The sequence below is a fragment of the Vicugna pacos genome, chromosome 19 (assembly GCF_048564905.1).
Source record: "Vicugna pacos chromosome 19, VicPac4, whole genome shotgun sequence".
NCBI classification, from domain to species: Eukaryota; Metazoa; Chordata; class Mammalia; order Artiodactyla; family Camelidae; genus Vicugna; species Vicugna pacos.
In genome coordinates, this window is record NC_133005.1 from 45313961 (window position 1) to 45333512 (window position 19552).

General features: G+C 60.1%; 1 protein-coding gene across 1 annotated transcript in view; it reads right to left on the bottom strand.

Moving 5' to 3' along the window:
* TAF4 (TATA-box binding protein associated factor 4) overlaps nt 1-19552 on the bottom strand; it is a 62738-nt gene that overhangs the window by 16035 nt on the left and 27151 nt on the right. Inside the window, exons 3-12 of the mRNA XM_072944508.1 lie at nt 11937-12103; nt 10966-11085; nt 8622-8741; nt 7636-7758; nt 5517-5606; nt 4758-5003; nt 3052-3199; nt 2520-2634; nt 553-722; nt 118-248 (exon numbers count right to left, since the gene is read on the bottom strand). Of these exons, the coding sequence (XP_072800609.1) occupies nt 118-248; nt 553-722; nt 2520-2634; nt 3052-3199; nt 4758-5003; nt 5517-5606; nt 7636-7758; nt 8622-8741; nt 10966-11085; nt 11937-12103 (1430 nt within the window). The remainder of the gene's footprint in view (nt 1-117; nt 249-552; nt 723-2519; nt 2635-3051; nt 3200-4757; nt 5004-5516; nt 5607-7635; nt 7759-8621; nt 8742-10965; nt 11086-11936; nt 12104-19552) is intronic.

Genomic DNA, 19552 nt, shown 5'->3' on the forward strand with positions numbered 1-19552 from the left:
AAGTGGAATCCGCCCCAAATCTAGTTCTAGTTAAAATTCAAAACAAGGTCAGTGCTCAGGCCACTCCCACCCCCCCGCCTCTCAGCAGGCCGCCCCCGCCGGACAGCGGCGGAGCACCTTGTAGGAGAAGTTCTTCTGCTGGGCCGTCTCCGATATCTTCTCGACCAGGTTCTGCAGCCTCTGCTGCGTGGCGTGGGACACGTAACTCACCACGTCCGGGTGTAGCTCCGTTATGCCGTGCTTCTTCCCTGGGGAGCAGGCAACAGCTTACGATCACTGAAGCACTTTTGTCTCCTTCACTGTTCTTTCCTGTGCAGCCTTAGGGCGGCCCCGCGGGGCCGGCGGGTGCAGGGAGGGCGACACCTGCTTCAGCTCCCTGAGAACATCACCTCCCACCATGCGGAAAGCACGACCCGGGCAACACAGGTGCCAGGAACAAGGTGTGTCCCCCCAAACCCAGGACAGCGCCACACCAGGCGCGCGCTGGCGGCTCACACCACGCCCACGTGTGGACTCAGGGGTCCTGGGGACAGCAAGGAGACCTGGGCGCACCTATTTCTAGTATCCGTCTCTGTAAGGGTGCCGGGAGAAGGAAGGTCTCGTCCTTGCAGGACCGCGTCAGGGTGCCCACCAGCTCCGAGTTCGTGGCCAATATCCTCGCGCTCTCTTCCGACAGGTTCACGCCAGCCATGGACGCCACGTCATTGATGTCATCGTCGTCCCTTCCGACAGGAAGAAAAGATCACCCTAACCACCAGGGAGGCGCGCTCGGCGGTCCCGGCTCCTGTCCCCTCCCTCCCGCACTGCCGTCACCTGAGCAGCACAGCCGTCCCTGCAAGCGAGTCTGTTCTTTTAAAGGAAGACTCGCTCGGGGGAGCAGGACGGGAGTCCCCGCACACAGACGTCAGCTCTGACCTCAGCACAACGCCCGCACGCCTGCTCTCACTTCGAGGAGTCTGCTCCGTGAGACCTTTCTTAAATGACCTCACAGAAGTAACTTATTTTTAAAACAATCACAAACTCTCAGAAAGGCTGGAGAACAGCACAGAGAACTCTCCTTCCTGAGTCACCCGAAGGGGGCGGACACTGCAGCCTGGGTCCATGCAGACAAGGGCATCCCCTGCAGAACCAGGGTGACCGCCGCGCTCCTCGGCCACCAGCCGTGCTCGGGCCCTCCCCCCGCACCCCCTGGGCTGCCTACTGTCCCTGTAGCGTCTTCCTCAGCCAAGGGTCCAGTTCAGGGGCAGGAGCCACATTTCTGTCATCTCCACAGCCCCTCCCGACTCGTGCCCATGATTCCTGAAGTCCCGGCCCAGGGGTCTTGCAGCCTGTCCCCACTGTGCCCCGACCAACGGCCCCTCCCGATGAGACGTGGGCGACACACCTGGCAGAAACGTCACACGAGGCACGTGGCCTTGCCCCCCAAGCACGCGGAGCTCCAGCCCAGGGGTCCCTGCCCACGTGTCACAGGGGCCTGGGGGAGGTGTTCTGAGACTGCGCAAACCCCGTTCCTCACAAGCCATCCACTTACCACAGACGTGGCCAGCAGGAGGCAGGCCTTCTGCGAACCCTGACCAGCGCCCACACACCCTTGAGCCCTATTTCCTGACTGAGCCAGACGCCCTGACTCGTCCCACACTCTCCTGACCCTGGCCCTGGGGTCAGCAGCCCTGCAAGGCGGCCCGGTCTCGGCGCTGGAAGCGGCTTTTGGACAAGGCGATCCGGGCGCCGCAGGGGCACCCTGGCGGTCCTCTGCGGGCAGAGCCAGCAGCGCCCACCTGCGGCCACTTCAGAAAGTCTCCATCGGTGTGTCCAACCCTCACCGGCCAGCCGCGGGCTCACCCTCGTCTGCACCGTCTCTGTGCTTCCAGCTCCCTCCCCAGCAGGAAGAAGCCGTGGTCTCCAGGACTCTTCGCCCGTTTCCTTTTCTGATCTGCAGGCGGACGCGCCTCTCACATCCACCACCTGCCCTCTCCCACCCCCGCACCAGGGGCGGGGGCGCTGACCCCGGCCAGGCCCCCAAGGCTCCCAGCCCCCTGACAGTTTCAGGGACAAAGCAAGGCCCCCGACACACACTCCACTACTGCAGAGCGCTATCCGCAGTCGTCTCTGCAGCCCTTCCCGTGGCGGTGCCCAGAGACCGGAGCCTAGCATCCACGAAGGCTCCGAGCAACACAGGTGACAGGGACAAGGTGTGTCCCCCCAAACCCAGGACAGCTCCACACCGAGCGCGCACTGGCAGCCCACGCCACACCCACGTGTGGACTCAGGGGTCCTGGGATCCACTGCCACCGGGACGCACCCGGATCACCAACCCGTAACGGCGTGAGCACAAACTTGCTATTGGTTTGCGGCTTTGCCTTCCCGCCCTGGGTCTGTGGCGAACCTCCCGGAGCTACGAGTGGGAAGGCAGCACCCAAAGGTCGGACGAGCGTGGCAGGAACGCAGCCCCACAGCACCAGCAGCCACCGCGCAGGCGGCTCCCACACCCGTTCCTCGTGTGCACGGCTCATCCTTACCGAAACGAGCCTCCCCCAGGCTCCTTGAGTTTATTTTTCTGGGCAGCAGCTGCCTGTGCCGAGACAGTAGAAAGAGCTTTGGTTCCAGGTAACACAGCAGGTTTCACCACAGGGACTGCAAAACAAGAGGCAAGGGTGTGCCCAACACGCAGGGACACGGTGGCACAGCTGTCCCCAGGCGACAGGGTCGGACAGGCCGAGGGAAGGGCTGTCACCCCCACCCGCCATGATGACGTGTTTACAAACATCGGACGACGAACGCTAAGCTGGAGGTAAAAGCACACACGGCGTCTCTCGAGCATCACACTGTCTGACATGAGGAACAACTACTGGAAAAGCATTCACATCCCGAGTGTGTGATTTTAAAGATCAAGTCGATGGTGTGACGACTGTTCAACACTGCAGTGTAACTAACGCCACTGAACCGTCCACTTAGAATGGCTAAAGTGGTCAGTTTGCCCTCATGTGTATTTTGCCACAGTAAGAAGCCCACAGGCAAACAGGCTGCTGGGAGCCGGGCCACCAGGCTCACCTGGCTGCAGCTGGTTCAGCTGGATCTGCTGGGGTGCGGTGAGCACGATGCGGCTGTGGGGCTGCCGGAGCGCGACCATGGGCGTCTGCGTCAGTGTCACCTGCGGGGGCCGGATCAGAGCCCCGGGCTTGGGCGGTGGCTGGATCACCTGAAGGAGAGCCCGCCGCACAATCATGAGGACGCGAGAGCACCTGTGCCATCCCGCAGGGTCCCCTGGCCCTCCAGCAGCTCAGGACACACCCGGGAGCTGCCCGGAGGCTGCCCCTGGGCCCTGAGGTCAGTGCCTGGGGCACAGCGTGTGCTGAGCACAGAGCCCGCAGAGAGTGGATTTCTCCCCAGCATCAGCACAGGTGACACATGGTGGCCTCCCTGCTGGGGCCGCCTCAGATTCCTCCCAGAGCCCTGCGGCCTCACCCACAGCCTCTGGGGCTGGATGTTAAGGATCCAGTTTCTGAACTGCGTGAGGGTCACCTGGGGGGCCCTCTCAGAGCGGGGGTGGGGGGTGGCGGTTGCTGTGTGCCAAACTGTCCCACACAAAACCCATGACAAGTCACGCTACCCAGGACGAGGAAAGGCCACTGCCTCCAGGAGGTTCAGCCCAAGTCCTGCCATAAACTCAGGTCTCTACAGTCTTCAGGGAAAGCGGTTGATGGACCAGTGGGTCACACGCCCGGGGCTGCTTGCACACACTGCCACTCAACGGACCAGGGAAGCAGAGGCAGGACAGCCCGTGCGCACGCCGCACAGCCCGCGACGTCCCTCAGACAACACGCCAAGGGCTCCTCAAGACCCCCGTGTGTACCTCCGTTACACGCAGAGCCGGGCCTGCGGGGGGGGTCCCGATGTCCCACCTGCCCCTTCGCCCTGAGCCCCTAACAGCTCCGTCCTGAGCCAAAGGGGCCTCCGTCTCCCATGCCGCCAACCGAGGCAAAACAACGCGGACTCTAACTCGAGCGGAGAGCGCACACCCGCCCAGGTGACCGATCGCCAGCTCTGGCTGCCGCCCGAGTGCTACCAGAACCCACGCTCCACAGCCTACGCTGGTGACGAGAGGCCTGCGCTGTCTCACTGACTTTTCTGACTGGAGAGGAACAAACCCTCTGAAATCAAAGAGAAGAAGCAGCAGCAGCAGCTGCCTCTCCACGCCTGGCGAGCCCACCCGCCTGTGGGGCACATCCAAACGTGACTCTTCCCGGCAAGGACGTTCTTCCAGAGCCGAACAACTCAGCCCTGGATCGAAGCACAAATGAAGCACCAGTGGCCTGCAGTCTTATCTCCTGAGACTCTCCGAGCCCCGAACTACAGCCGCAGCGGGTCCTGGGCCGCCGGGAAACAAAGGCCCGCCCTGCCTGCCGGGCCCACACCCAGCACTTGTCGTCTGTTCCTTGTGTTTGGGCCACTGTTCCTGATCAAAGACAACAACCAACACTACATTGTACTGCGTTCGTTTAAGCCAGGAACACCTACAAACAATACAGGTAATGGGCGCCTAAGCAGGTAAACGCCCACGGGCTTCTCTTGTCTCAGAAACAAACTCAAACCTGCAGGGCCAGCCTCTAGTTGGCACCTTCCCACCGAGGATGAGACCAGGGCTCTCCCGCCTGCCTGTGACCCAGGAGGCCCCTCGGAGCCAAGGCCCATTCACCTAAGAGGCGGGCGGGTGGGTGGGCGGGCAGGGGAGGTGGGCAAGGCTCTGGCCTGCATACCAGCGGCGTGGGCTGCCCCTGCTTGCCGACGCCAACCTGTGTGGGCTGCGTGAGGCTGATGACAGGGGGCTGGAGGGCGCTGGTCACGGTGGCCGCCGTCTTCCCGGCTGTGCGCTGGACCGAGCCACTGAGCACCACGGCCGTGAGCGCGGTGGTGGCCTGCGAGGCCGGCGGCTGCTGCTGCTGGCTCTGCTGGATGAAGGCCGCGGAGTCGGGGGTCAGCTGTCTCAAGGCGGGCAAGCTCCTCTGGGCAGAAAGACAGACACGGGGTCGGCGGGTGGCACCGGCTCAGAGACAGGCAGCTCTGAGAACACGGACTCAAACTCAACAGCGAGCTTTTCGGGCCTTGGGAGATGCCCCTGCACGCCAGGGGTCGCCATCCAACAGTGCCAGCCCCGCCGTCACCGAGCAGGGTTATCCTCAACAGAAACCGACAGAGACACGTTTGAAAAACCAGTAAGTGGCACGGAATGCCCTCGAGCATGTAAGGACAGCAGAGGACACCTCGGTGACACCCTCATCCCAGAGGTGCAGGCACCCCCATCTGTGGGGAGAGGGCCCTTCTCGGTCCCCAGCTGTGTCCCCACAGAGTGGCCGCAGTGGCAGGGGTCTTGTAACTTAACACTGTCTTGGGACATGTTGCACATGCAAACACATGGTGACATCTATGCAAGCCTGCTCCTCCATGGAAACAGCCTGCCCCCCCGCCCCTCCGCCCCAGCCGCCACCCCCCAGCACACGCAGGAGGCTCGAAGTTACCTTCAGGAAAGGCACAAGGTAAGGTTGAGGTGAAGAATTAAGTTCTCGGTATAACCTACTAGTGAAATCTTCTGCTTCAATTTTTCCATCCTTAAAAATAAAATTCACATTGAAATCCCTCCATGAATACAAGTCCACACACATATCTCTTTATGCAGCATTTCTCTGGTCTCAAATTTTACGACCAGTTGTTTTTCCCGCCAGGCCTTCGCTGGACAGAGGGGACGGGGAGGCCAGGGTATGGCATGTTCAGTGGACACGGGCCTCCCAGGTGCACAGCTGAAGCCTCCCCCAGCACCCGTGGCTCCACCCCAGTGAGGGCTCACTGGTCTAACTCCCAAGTTTCTTTTTTCCCTTAAGTGGAGGCACTGGGGGTGGAGCCCAGGAGCTTGTGCAGGCTCAGCGCGCGCTCCACCACACCCCTCCACCCCCCACCCCTGGATCCTGAGCCTCACTCCAGCTTTCACTTGACGTTTAACCAGCACCTACCATGGGCCGGGCATTTTGCTAGCAGACAGACTAGCCTACAAGTAACCTCATTATCGAAGTCGGAGCTGCAGGCACAGGTGCCACCACATGGCACAGACAAGGGATACCCTTACACGAAGACGCAACACCCACGCTAAGACCCCAGCCTCTGGGAGGAAGCCCAGGGCCACAAGCACCTGGGGCTCCATGCAGAGGGCAGCAGGCACCCAGACCAGAGGGGCACGATTCCGTTCTGGAAACTGGGGCGAACGGGCTGTGAATGTGGGGAGGACAAGGGAGGTGGGCAGGGACCAGACATCACAGGCCACCTAGCAGGTGGGGGCCCTGAGTGTGGGGGGGGCTTCAGGCTTCACCAGGTCATTCCAGTCCAGGTCGCTGACACCTGGGAATCCTACAGGACAAAACTCTCCTGACCTGCACCCTCTTATCTGGGGTCACCTGTCACCAGCAGCCAAGCCCAGGGCTGACTGACGCTGAATTCAAGAAGGGAGCAGCCAGGGCTGCAAAGGGGGGATGTAAAAAGGGCAGAACGGGGCCCCAGCACCCTGACAAGGGCGCAGCGTCGGGGCGGGCAGTGCTGGACTCGTCTAGGGAGTGAGAGACCAGACCAGCCGATGCTTCAGCAACGAGGGCCCACAGACAAGGGGCGGCACTCATTGCACCGGCAATTTTCACCAGAAGGTGAAACTGTTACAACCAAAACAGAGAGCTGGGACCCCCTGCTCCTTGCAGGGGTGAGGTAACTTTTCAGTCTCTGAATTTCCTGAAAATATTTAAGTAGCATCTGAAGCGATCATTTTTACTGGTTAGAGTGTGACTTCGTCCCTTTCCAGACCAAAGACCACGTGTCTGCAGAGACGACGCAGAGCAGTCCTCAGAGGGCAGTGCCCCCAGCCCGGCCCTGAGGCCCGGGAGGGAGGCTGGGAAGGGCAGAAAATGTCCAGCAGCCCAGATGTTACTCCAGCAGGGCTCCTCAACAGATAGACGGGAAAGAAAGAAAAAGACTCAGAAGGAGGGACCCTCGGGTTAGAAGTGGCGGCAGGTGGGCCCGGCGGACTCCTAACGGATCCCAGCAGACAACGTGGGACTCGCCTCAGGGGCCCATGGGGCTGCAAGGGATCCTGCGGTCGCAGGTTGTGTCCAGGGATCCGGGCTGACACACGTGTGGGATTGCGGAGGGGCTCAGGATGGCAACGGGGGTGTAGCTGACTCCGAGTCAGGTAAGAACAAGTGACCAGCAGAGCCCGGGAGCCAGAGGGGCTCGTGACCCTGCTTTCTGCTTCTGTACCAGCTGAAAACTCCCCACTGAAAAGGTAAAACAGGTAGAGGAGCAAGAGAAAGCCTCGCAGCGCCCTCCGGCCAGTGTTGACATCGCACCCATGAGGCCAGCGCGCCCCTTTCAAGTGGGGAACGACGGATGGCAGATTTGGAAAAGGAGACTAAACACAGCCCCTCCTGCCGTGAGCGCCCCGGGAAGCCCGCCGGGCGAGCAGACAGCAGGGCTGCGGACAAGGGGGGCTGCCTCCAAAGGGGGCCCTCAGCAGAGCCCCCAGGATGCTGGGCCCAGGCCGCGCCTGACACGACCCAAACACAAGCGCCCGAGGCAAAGAGCCCAGCGCGCAGTTCTTACCAGCAGATTCTGCACCAGCTCTTTCACATTAGCGGCTGTCTCTGTGGACTGTTTACCGGAGGAAGCCAGTTTTATTAACGTAGATAAAAAATTTTTACATTTCTTCACGTTTTCCATAGTTTCCTGGATACAAGTTAAAAAGATAAAAGAGGGGAAGTCTTAAAAGGCAGATTTTCCTCACAGCTTTGGTTTAACTAAGACACGTACATCACGTAAGAAATCTGTGTTTCTTCCCTAAACTTCTTTCAAGAAAATGCAGTAACTCTCACGGCCTGACGATGGGGGTATAAGCCAGGACGCATGCTCTGCAGGGCCGTCCCCAGGTTTACTTCTCTCTCAGCCAGCAATCCGACTGGCAGGGACGTAATTAAGTAAAACACCGATAAATGTGGAAAAGATGATCTGTAGGTGTTCGCGTGATGCTGCGTGTCACAGAGGAGGGCTGACATGTAAGTGCACAGTAAACGGAAATGAATTACGACACGGCTGCTAAAAGCGGAAAACACTTAGCAAAGAAACACGAGAAGAGCAAGTCATAAATAAAGTGCAATCCCACTGATTCAGAGATTCGTCCGTGTGCAGGAAAACTGCTGGAGATACATAAAAACGGGTGGCACCGCCGTCTCAGAGCACAACCTCTGTGCAGTCCACGTCACTCCTGTGAAAGCACCCGGTCTGGGCTTTGGTCACGTGGACATCTCCACGGCCCAAAAGCCTCGTGCAGGGTGATGGGGTCCTTCCCACAGCCCTGCAGGGGCCACTGCCCTCGGACCCCAACTCGTGTGGGGGCCCAACACACTCGTGTGTCTAGGCCGTGGCTCCCGGGGTCGCCAGTGCTCTGAGGCAGCACAAATAAGACACACGGCCCCAAACAGCCCCCGGGGCCTTCGAGGAGAGGGAGGCACATGCAGGCGGGCAGGCGTGACCGCAGGCGCAGGGCCCGGGCGGCGGGGAAGGCACTGAGAGGCGTGGGAGGCGGCACTCACCGTGGCAGCTGTGGAGGTGGTGGTGGCCCCTGGGACCGTTCGCTGAGGTGTCCCCGTCTGAACAGCTGTCGCCGTCCCGAGTGAAGTTGTCTGGGCAGCACCACCCAGGACAAGCTGAGGCTACGAGAAGCCAAAACACGAGGTCAACAGAGGCTCCCCCGCGGGACCCACGCCAGCCCCCGGCCCCGAGGCTGCCTTCCCCTGCACCGAGGAAGGCACGCTTCACTCCTGCAGCAAAAATGGCCAGAAATGAAGCCAATGTCTGGAAAGAACCTGGCTATCAGAAGTCGACCCTGCAAGTCACATGGCAACCATACAAATAATCCTTAAATAACCACACCAGATCCCCCATCTCAGAAATCAAAAGGACAAAACAGAGAAACTGCAATCAAAACCCCATCATCTGGTTCGCACGGGGAGGCTGCAGACAGGAAAGCCAGGACCCTGCGCACACGCGGGCAGCCCGGGTGGGGTCAGCTGGGGTCCCGGCCCCTCCGCTGCCAGACCGACCTTTCTTTGCTCTCCAAAAGCGGTCACATCAAGAACACCCTGGAAAGGGGGGTTTCAGAGCAGACGGGAGGACCGAAGGGTAGGCAGGGGCCTACCTGTTGGGAGGAGGGGCCACTTTGCTGTTACAAATATATTTAAGGAAACGAACAGCTAGACGTCGGACAACTGAGGCAGTTCGAACGCTGGCCTCGGGCGTGTTTCTGAGATTTCTGTTCTACGTGAACACGCACAACGCAAGTATTCACTGTCTTTTCTTTTAATCAGCACTCTTCCAACTTAGAAATTCAGCCTCCTTCAGTTTTCCAGTGTAACTGTCTTAGGACTTCCGATGGCAGGGGCAGTGCAACCCTGAGCACGACGGCGAGCGGCTGGCCGAGCGAGCAGGGCTGGGCGCCGGGCCGGCCCCGCGGGGGGGCGGGGGGAGGAGGGGGCCGCTTCTTCTCGGTGGCCGGGGTTCTCTCCTACTTGTCGCTTAGGCCTGCGTTCTTTTGTAATTACAAAACATCAAAGAAGAGACTTCAAGGGAGGGCAAGTACGAGGACCGACCACAGCTGTCTCGGGAGCTGCGCCTGGACACCCAGAAACAGCCCGGGCACTGCCGTCCCTGGCGCCCCCTTCCCGTCAGGACTGACTACACACTCGCTTCTGCTGGTCGGATGAACACGCATCTCACCAGACGACTGAGACTGTACCTGTTTTGATAAACTTATCTTCCACTAAACTGGAAACAAAAACTGACCCTGAGCTTCCCGACCTCGGAAAAGGCTCCTTCACTAGATCTGAAGGTCAGACTCGCCAACAAGCTGAGCTCGGCCAGAAGACCTGGTCCCGGGACGTGGCCATCGCCTGGACAGCTCCTGACGCGGGGCAGACAGCTGAGCTCACTTACTTGGGACCCAACTGCTCTCGCAGCTGTTTTAAAAAAGCAGCGTGGCCGCTGCCGACACAGCAAATGGGGACGGGACCGGGGAGGGTGGGTAGAGCCTGGGGCCCCCGCAACCTCTCAGCCTCGCTCTCCTCCCAGGGGAAGTGGGCACCGTGCGGCCCGCAGCTCTGCGGGAGGCGGTGGGGGGGACACCTGCTGGAACAGCAGACTCGAGATCACTGTAAAAACAGGAATGGCGTGGACAGCGGGCTCCCACCTGGCCGCCCCCAGAGGCCGCATCCTGGGACCGAGGGGCCAGCCAGTGCCCAGCCACCCGCCTCAGCTCCGCAGACCAGAGGCTGCCATCAGGAGCATCAGAACCCGCCGAGAGAGGCCAGCACCTGAAAACCCTGCCTTCCCACAGCTTAAAACGCTATTTAAAGACCCAAAAAACACACCAGCCCCGTGCGTTCAACAGGGGACATTTCTGGAACAGCACTTCACCGCTGGTAAAGGTGCGGCAGCGGGAGGAAGCTTCAAAGCACCTCTCACGCCCCACGTGTCCAGGGCCCGTCAGCAAGGGGTGTTGTGAGAATTGCACACATGAACACGCACACACAGGGAGGACGCATGCGTCTGGGCCGCGAAGCCCGGACAAGGCCACAGGCGCCACACACGCACAGTCCACTGCCCATCTCTCCTGCTCAGAGATGCCTCACCGCCAACTCTGAATGAGGTGACACTTTTAACTGGACTTCTAGCTGAGGGGGAAGCACCCTTAAAGAATGCTGCTGGTGTCAATTCCGCTTGGCTTTAAAGAAAAGAATGCCAGCCTGCCTGTGTCAGTGGTCAGGGAAGCACCTCCTTCAGAAAGTCCCTCCTCCCCAAGCTCTAAACCTTGACACCCAGCACCCGAGCCTGTGAGGCCTGACCCCTGATCAAGGCCGCCGCGCGGAGCCACGGCCTCACCTGAACTCCGGGCGAGCGCTGGAGCGCTGCGGTGGGCTGCACCGTCGTCTGGGCCTGAGACACTTGCTTGATTATGGTCGTTGGGGTCACCTGCCGTGCAATGATGGGGGTCCCAGGTGCCTGAAAAACAAGGAGTCGTCATCTAAAAGGAGAGACAAGTGAGTAACACCCCGCCGCCTGGCGCCCCCAACAATCAGCCCTCTAGCACACAACCAGTACGCTCACGGGTGCCTACAAGTTTATTCACGATCCTCAGGGAGGCCATCCTGGTTCCATACGTTTCTTACTAAAGTAAAAGGGTCTGATCAGAATCTTCATACACCGTACTCAGCAAAGGAGGCTACTTGTGAATCTCCGAGCACCCCCACGCCCTCTGCCTACAGCACAGAAGCATCAACTCCAGAGGCAACGTGGCTCAAGTCACAGGAGAAAAGACTTCAAGACCATTCTCATCTCCACTTTAGTTACTACCTGCAGCCAGCTCGGAACAGCAGAACCGTAGCATCAGACAGGCAGGCATCAGGAGACAAGAATAGGAAGGGGTAAGGGCATGGCACCAGCCCAGGTGGAAATTAAGAAGCCGGACACTGGAGGAGGGGCACGTCCTAGGCACTCGGCTTCGAGCATCAGAGTCCGTCATCCCGCCACAGTCTCAGGGTCAGGGCACGAACCCCAAAGGCCCAGATGTCCGTGGGGGGGGGGTGCTGTTCACATCATCCTGTGATGTTCTTACCTGCCTCCCGGATAGTAAGAGCTAACACTGACTCAGCGTCCACCCTGCTCCACTGGCCTTAGCCCTGAAATGCCCTAACTCGGCCCTTGTACCAGCCCTATGGGAGCAGCACTGGGAGGAGCTCCACTCTGCAGAAGAGGAAACTGAGGCACAGGAAGCTGAGTCACGGGAGAGGAAGGACGGGGCCAGGACACAGGGCTCTCCTCTGGTAGGGCCGCCCAGACGCGCACACACTCACCTGCACGGTGGAGATCTGCACGGGGGGGGCACTTGTGGGGGTGGCCGGCCGGGGCGCCATGGTGGTCTGAGGCTGGGCCTGGGCGTGGGCCTGGGCCTGCATCTGGGCCAAGGCCTGCTGAGGAATCATTAACAGCTGCCCGTTCTCGCTGCGCACGAGGACCATACCTGGGGGGTAGGAGACGGCGTCAGGACACGTGCCCCGAAGGCCCAGACTCTCTCGGGGAGCCGGACAGCTCTGAGGAGTGAGAGGGGAAGTTGTAAACGTGCAGAGCAGACGTGCCCACAACGATGGTGCACAGGATGGAGCCAACGCAGGGCATCCTCGTGGGCTTGGAATGGCAGCTCAGACCCATCCGTCAGCAACCAGGCAGCGAAGCTCCTGGAGCCACACTGGCAGCCCCTCGGCCACCCTGTACGGCCTGCAGATGAGGAGGCCAGGACAGCAGGCCAGGACAACAGGCCAGGGGCCTGGTGTGAGAGTGCCCACGGCTGCCCAGCACGGCCAAGTTCACAAGGCAGCCGGTGTCAGGCGAGAGGTCATGACTGGAGCCTCAGACCCCAAGCCCTGCCCTAGACCCCACAGCCAGCCCACCCCGACCCCCACGGCCTGTCTCTGGAGGCAGCCTGACCTCCTCTCCCGCCCCGCGGGCTGAGCTGGGCCCCAGGGGACAGCACCCCCACAGCCGCGCCCTTGGGCTTCCCTGCCTGGAGTCCTGTGAAGCCCCAAAAGCTCCTTCTTCGAGCAAGACCCCTCTTGGATGCAAGGCCAGGTGTGCCCAGGGCGACCCAGGACGCCCACCACGGGGACACAGACACGGAGCAGCGCCCACTCTTCATGCTGCTTCAGCTAAGCTGCTGGAACGCAAATCAGAGCGGTCAGGTTTGGCACTAACATGAGCTTCAAAACCACCAACCGATTATACCTGAGACCTCACCTGGAAGAGCAGCACACTCACGCTGAACTTCCCAGGACAGCCACTGACGGCGCCGCAGGGGCCCCACAGGCACCGAGACACCACGCTTCCCGGAGCGAGGCCTCGGCAGAGGGCGGCACCGAGCAGCCACTGAAGGACAAGGCGCCGGGCCAGGGTCGCCTGGGGAGCCGCTGCATGGCAGCCCCTGCACCCCTGCTCAGAGACTGCGCTCAAAGTGGTACCCAAGCCTGAGGACCTCCTGCCGGCCATCACGGCGGTGACATCAGGCACCCGCTCCCAAACCAAACGGTAGTCGGAGCCAACTTAGAAGTCAGAGGGTGCTGCGTCCCGGCTCCTCCAAACCCATCACGACATCGGGGAATGACAGGCCTCTCCCTGGGTTCAGGTCTACAACTCTTGACCCAGAAGAACCACGTTCATGCCCATTAAAAGAGCTTCCCCTCAAAACAGCCCTTTTAAAAGAAACTATGCTGAAATTAAAAAAAAAAAGTCTCCTGCCAGTAACTCCCTCCACTGAAGCCTCTGCAACCTGGGCGCCTGCTGAGGCGCAGGCGGAGCGGCCTGGAGGGCCCGGGGCAGCCGCGGGCAGTGGAGTCAGGGCTGGCCCACCGGGGGATGACACAGCCACGCAGCCAGGCCCACAACCACGCCGGCGGCCCCGGAAGAGGGGACTCGGTGAGCACCCAGCTGTCCCCATCTCAGACGTCCCAGGAGCCACCGCTGCAGCTGGCTGGGGAGAAGGGCAGCCGAGCAGGCCCCGCAGGCCCCACGGCTGGCAACCCCGATCTCAGACCTGCTCACGTAGCAGCTGATGTGAACACCTTGATCATCGGGTGGCTTTCTGCTTAAAAAATAATGTATATGGGAAAAAGGAATACTTATGTAATAATACCCATGGAACAGCAACGTGGTTATTAACATGCCGATGAAGTAAGTGGCTTTTGGACACAAAAGTCTGAAAAAACGGACACTGGGGCAGAGCGCCGCGCCCTTGGCGAGAAGAAAGCTGGGGACGGAAGCAGACGCCCACCCAGCAGCGACGGCATGACCTCACGAGAAACGTCTCGAGCAGGTACATAAAAGGTAAGCGAGAAACGGGACGGCCGCCACCGGGCATGAAGGCCGCATGGCCGCAGCCTCAGGAACACCGCGTGGCTCCCCAGGGGAGGGAGGCCGACTACACAGGGCCAGCGGGGCGGGGGCCGTCCTGGGACACTCTTCCCTGTCAGCCCCCCAAACCCAGTTACAACAGCTCAGTCACTGATTCAACAAAAGCAGTCAGCCGCGCACGTGGCCCCCAGGGGGTCAGGACAGACGCCAGCACCGCACACCAACTGAAATGAGCTTTAGATGAAAGGTCACGAGGAAGCAGTCTCCTGCGCTTACCGCGGCACCTGCCACCCAGTGCCTCGAGGCCCCCGTCACCAGCCCTCTGCGTGTGCAGCTGCGGCTCAGGGGGTGGCCCAGGAAGGGCCCCGCAGCCAGCGGGTGACTGGCTCCCCGAGGGTGCCCAGCACCGAGGGCCCACTGCACGCTCCCTGGCAGTTTGGCTTCAACAGTGGCCGAGAAAAGAGCTGCACAGACACTTCTCTGGCCCTTAAATCAGGGAAGGAGACGTCCGCCCTGTCACAGCACACGTAACTTCTATTTCAGAGGCCCCTCGGGGGGGAGGGTGCAGCTCAGCAGTGGGGCGCACACGGGTACTGGGTTCAATCCCTGGTGCCTCCATTAATAAATAAATAAACCCAGTTACCTCCCCCCAAAAATTAAAACAAAAAGTCCAAAGGCCCTTCAGACTCCCTGAAGGCAGTGAACAGGTGAGGCAGGAGCCAGGGACCAGGCCGCCCCTCCTGACCCAGCCAACCCCCCGGCCCAGGCCGCCGCCTGCACCCCTCACCCCCAGGTCCCCTCTTCCACTCGGGGCACTCTAAAACCATAACCAGACAATTGCATGACCCACAGTCATGACGCATGCAGTTCAAGCAGCCAGAAAACAACTCAGGTTCTCTCTTTAAATAACTTTCCTGTCTTTCTCAGTAAAGAGCAAGTATTTATGTCAGGAAACCAAGAACTGTGGAGATGCACAAGGAACACAGACGCCTCCTGAGCCTCCGCTGGCTGATTCCCTTGCGTTCCCGGGCCCACGTGCAGATGTGTGACAGCTGTGGTTTGATGACCATAAAGAAAACTGAGGTCATTTTGATGATACCCAGTTTGGTATTTTCTTCTTTTCAAAACCACAATCTTCAGTGGCTACGTGATATTTCATACAAAATACATTCACAACTCCTTCATTGGTAAGGACAGGCTACTTTCTATTTTTTGTTACTGTGGAAGCACAGGTGTTTAAACTACAATGCGCAGCACAAAACCGGCACCAGAAGTTTGAAGGCACCCTGCGTGGTGGTGACCGAGCCCCCGTGTGCTCGGAGTAACAGGCCGTGGCGCCCGCCTGCAGAGCCAGCGAGCCACCCCCACCCCGCGGGACCAGCCCGCAAGCTCTGTGGGGCGCCGTGTCCCCCGAGCCTGAGCACAGCCAATGGCTCCTGAAGACTGAATCCCACCGTCCCTCACGCACCTGAGTTCAAGGTCAACTCGCGTGCTCTTCCCCATCGTGAGTGGTTCCCATCCCTTTCATGTCAACATTTTTCACTGTATTTTCAGCCAAAATGTAGGTCAGCCAAAGCTACACTACAGAGTCAACAGGCATTTTCCGGCTGGCCAGGGAACCTCTACCTGGAAGACATCACTCGTGGGCAAACACTCCTCAGCACAACCTTCAGGGGCTCCAGGCCCCGACCTCACCCTGTCCCACAAGCCTCCTTCCCCTGGGCTCGGGGGCCCACGGCCCAGGGAACGGCGGCTGTGATGGCACGAGCAGGGACCAGCAGCCGGGTCAGAGACCAGGCCCAGCCCTCACCACCACCCCCAAGGCTCCCAGCACTGTCCTCTGCCAGGCTGCGCTGAGGGGCTGCAAAGACGGGGACAGAGAGCAGGCCCCCACAATCAACGGGCCCCCAACCCCCGATATGGACACTAAAGCCGCAGAGAAACGGCGCCCACCCTGTGACACAGCCTAGAACGCACTCCTGAGGGCTGCGCCCGCTCAGCGTGTCCGCGGGTGCGGGGAGCTGGGTGGCCTCCCCGAGGCCGTACAGCCCTAGACCAGGGTGGACGGTGGCCCTCCTGCCATGCGCCCTCCCCTAGTCCTGCCTGAGCCCCCCTCCAGCAGGCCCCACCTACACCAGCTGGGTCCCCCAGCTACACCAGTGCAAGCAGACTCGGCAAGACGCCAACTCGGAGCCTGGGAAGCAGCTTTACATTCAGCCTAAATGGGCCTTTTACTCTTTCGGCTGTTCGTCTTTTAAATCACCCAAAGTGCGTGCTGAATCCTGCAGAAGCCCTGACCGCTGAAAAGCTGGCGGTGCGGGGGTGGTTTAAGATGTGAGTGGGCGGGGCGCCTGTGTCCTGACTGCACATCCCCCCAGACCTCAGCTTGGAGGGAGGGCAGAGCATGCTGCCACCCTGCAAGGGCCCAGTTCACGTCCAGTTCACCAGGGGACTGGGCCCCAGCCCTGGGTCCCAGGGTTTCCCTCCTTCAAGAGCATCTGGTCAGCGTCCTGCCTGACCACGCCGTGGGAACACTCCTCCCCACCTCGTCCACAACACCGCACAATTCTGACCACCGTTCCTGAAAACTCTCTCTCCCCCCGAAGCAAGACGCCGGCGGGGGGGCGAGGGTCAAGCAGGGACACAACCTCGGCGGTGAAGGAGGCCCAGCCCCGACCCGGCGCCCTCTTCTCCGCGAAGGCTCATCTTACTTCTTCAAGGGGCATCTGCGCTGAAACGGCAGACGCGCAGCACGTGTTGCTTCTAAAACCGGTTTCCCACTAAGCCAGATGTTTTCTGTTTCATCGTTTCAGGGAGCAAATTTAAGGCTCAAAGCAGGAACAGCACGGGAGGAAGTGCCGGTGCTGAAGTCTAGGAGCAGCGATGTGGCTGCATTTGTGAACATCCCGCTGCAGGCGAAGCACCTGCAGCTCCCGCCCACCCAAAAGCTGCTGCGAAGTCACACACTGCAACTCGCACGCTGACAACTACAAAAACAGGCTGAGAGAAATTAAGGAAGACCTAAGTCAGTGAAGAGATTCACCACGCCTTGTTCACGGGCTGGGAAACTCAGACGGTTGAGATGTCAACTCCCCTCAAACTCATCTGCAGGTGTAGCACAGTCCCCCCGAATCCCGGCAGCCATGCATGTGGGAACAGACACGTCTACTCTAAACTCACAGAGAAATGCAAAGGTCCGCAAGCTCCAAAATGCTATCGAAAAGAGCAAGAGTCAGAGGACTGGCACTGCCTGTCTCAGAGATGTGCTAGAAAGCCACAAGGGTCAGGGCGGAGAGCTGACACCAAGTTAAACAGCAGATCAGTGGGACGCAACGGAGTCCAGGAACAGCCTGCACACACGTGGACGGCTGGGTTTTGGCAAAAATACAAAGGAAATTCAGCAAAAAAATAACAGTCTTTTCAAAAAACAGGGAACAAGCGAACATCCATACGAAAAACACTGGCTGGAAGCCACACCTCACGCTACGCACCAACACCACCTCGAAGGGAATCCCAGGCGTGAATGCAAGCCCAACCCTCGAACACTCCCGGACAAAGACACAGGGAAGAGCTCGACGCGGGTTATGCAAAGACGTTCCAGATATACCACCAGGAAAACACCCGTGAAGGAACAAGCTAACGAACTGGACTCGCCGGACCTCAAAACGCCTGCTCTTCAGAAGACACCGCTGCGCAGAGAGACAGGCCCTGGGCGGCAGCACCTCTGCAGGGCGTGGAGCTGGTCGCGTCCGGAGCACGCAGAACCTAAACTCCACGCGAGAAAGCAAACCGCCTGGGACTGGCAGGGGCAAGAGAGGTAAACAGACACTCCACCAGAGAAGACACACAGAGGCAAAGCAGCAGGGAATGCACGCTCAGCGTCGCTGCTCATCAGGAGCCTGCGAATTAACCCCACAACGCAATGCCGCTGCACGCCCTCCAAATGGCCGAGAGTAGAAGGACGGACCATCCCAGGGCCCGAGGAGGCAGGGGAGGGATCAGGGTTCGCAACGTACCCTGCGGTTCCCTATAGAGCTCAACCCTCCCACCCCTAGGTGCTCAAACAAGAGAAGACGAAGAACAAACCCCTGCAAAAGCCCCAAACTGGAAATACACCAAACGTGCAGCAGCAGGCGAGGACAACTTCCGACCCACCCACACGACAGAACAGCACTCCCAGGTGAAACGGGACGAGCCGACACACGAGCAACCAGGACGAACCTGCCGCCGCAGCGGAGGAGCCTGTGGAGACCCTGCCCCCACAGAGCTTCGGCTCTGGGAGTGGGGCGATCCCCCCCACCACAGCCCCCGCCGCCCTGCAGCCTCACCTCGAGGATGCTGGCCACCGGCTCCGCCACGCACACAGGGCCGCCACCTGGAACGCTCCTCCTCCCCTGGTCACCTCCCTACTCATCGCGGACCCCTCCCCACCATCTGGGGTGCCATGAGCCCCACTTCCGCAGCTGGGCTCCCTGAAGTGCTGGACCCAACACCCTGCACTCCCATGGCCTCCCGCACCTGCGTGTGTCTCTAGTCTTCCTTAAACCAGCTTATGCTGGAGATGGAGCTCTCTTACAAATTATAATCCAAAGCTGCAGACACCCACCCACAGACACCCTTCCCCACGGTGAGCTGCGTGCTAAGGCATCGAGGCTATAAAGCGCTTTCTTTACCTAATGACTCCAACAACACGCACCAAAGGCGCAGGGCGCAGTCTCGTACCTGTGAACGCTAACCCCGTCAGCTACAGTTTAAATTGCTTTGATAAAACTGCAGGAACAGGTAAGTCTAGAGGCCGAGCACAGAGGTGTTAACTGTGTTAGTCTTCCAAGTTTCAAATTGCTCAAAATGAAAACTGGAGGCGGGAAGTGCTCCGCTATCTGGAGATGCCACTGCAGGTGACATGAGCAGGGAGGGCCAGGCCCACAGGTGCTACCAGGAACCCAACTTGCGCCGGAGCTCGGAGACCAGCCATGTAGCGGGAGCCCTGCTACCTTCATGCTGCCAGGGGTCTAAAACAGGGTGGAAACCAAAGACCCACGGTGTCTGGGGCTGACCCAGGGTCACGTCGAGGTAAAGTGTGTGTACGGAGCTGGCCACGGATCGGGGCCGGCGCTTACAGACAGCGCACACAGCTGGGAGGGCCGGGCGGGGTGCAGGCCAGGCCCCAGGAGGGGAATGAGAGCGGGGGACACGCTTACCCATGCCGCCCGGAGCCAGTAGAGCGCGTCAACAGGCCGAGTTTCCAGCCCACTCAACTGAGCAGGTGCGGTAAATGGAATGACCACCCCAGGGGTGAAGTCTCCCCAGAACTACAGAGCACAGTTCTCTTACACAGAAATCTAACACTAACTTAAGTTTGCCTGGCGTGGGGGCAGACAATTTACGACAGCCCGTCATTCAAGAATTCCGGCAGTAAAGCCCCGCCGAGCGGCGCGCATGCCCACTTTTCCCTGAATCTTCTCTCCTCGGCCGTGTCCGCACCAGCCAGTGCGGGGGCCTGCAGGCCACACCTCACGCTCCCCTCCCGCCTCAGGCTGAGCACGGCCGTCTTAGCGGAGAAGCACCA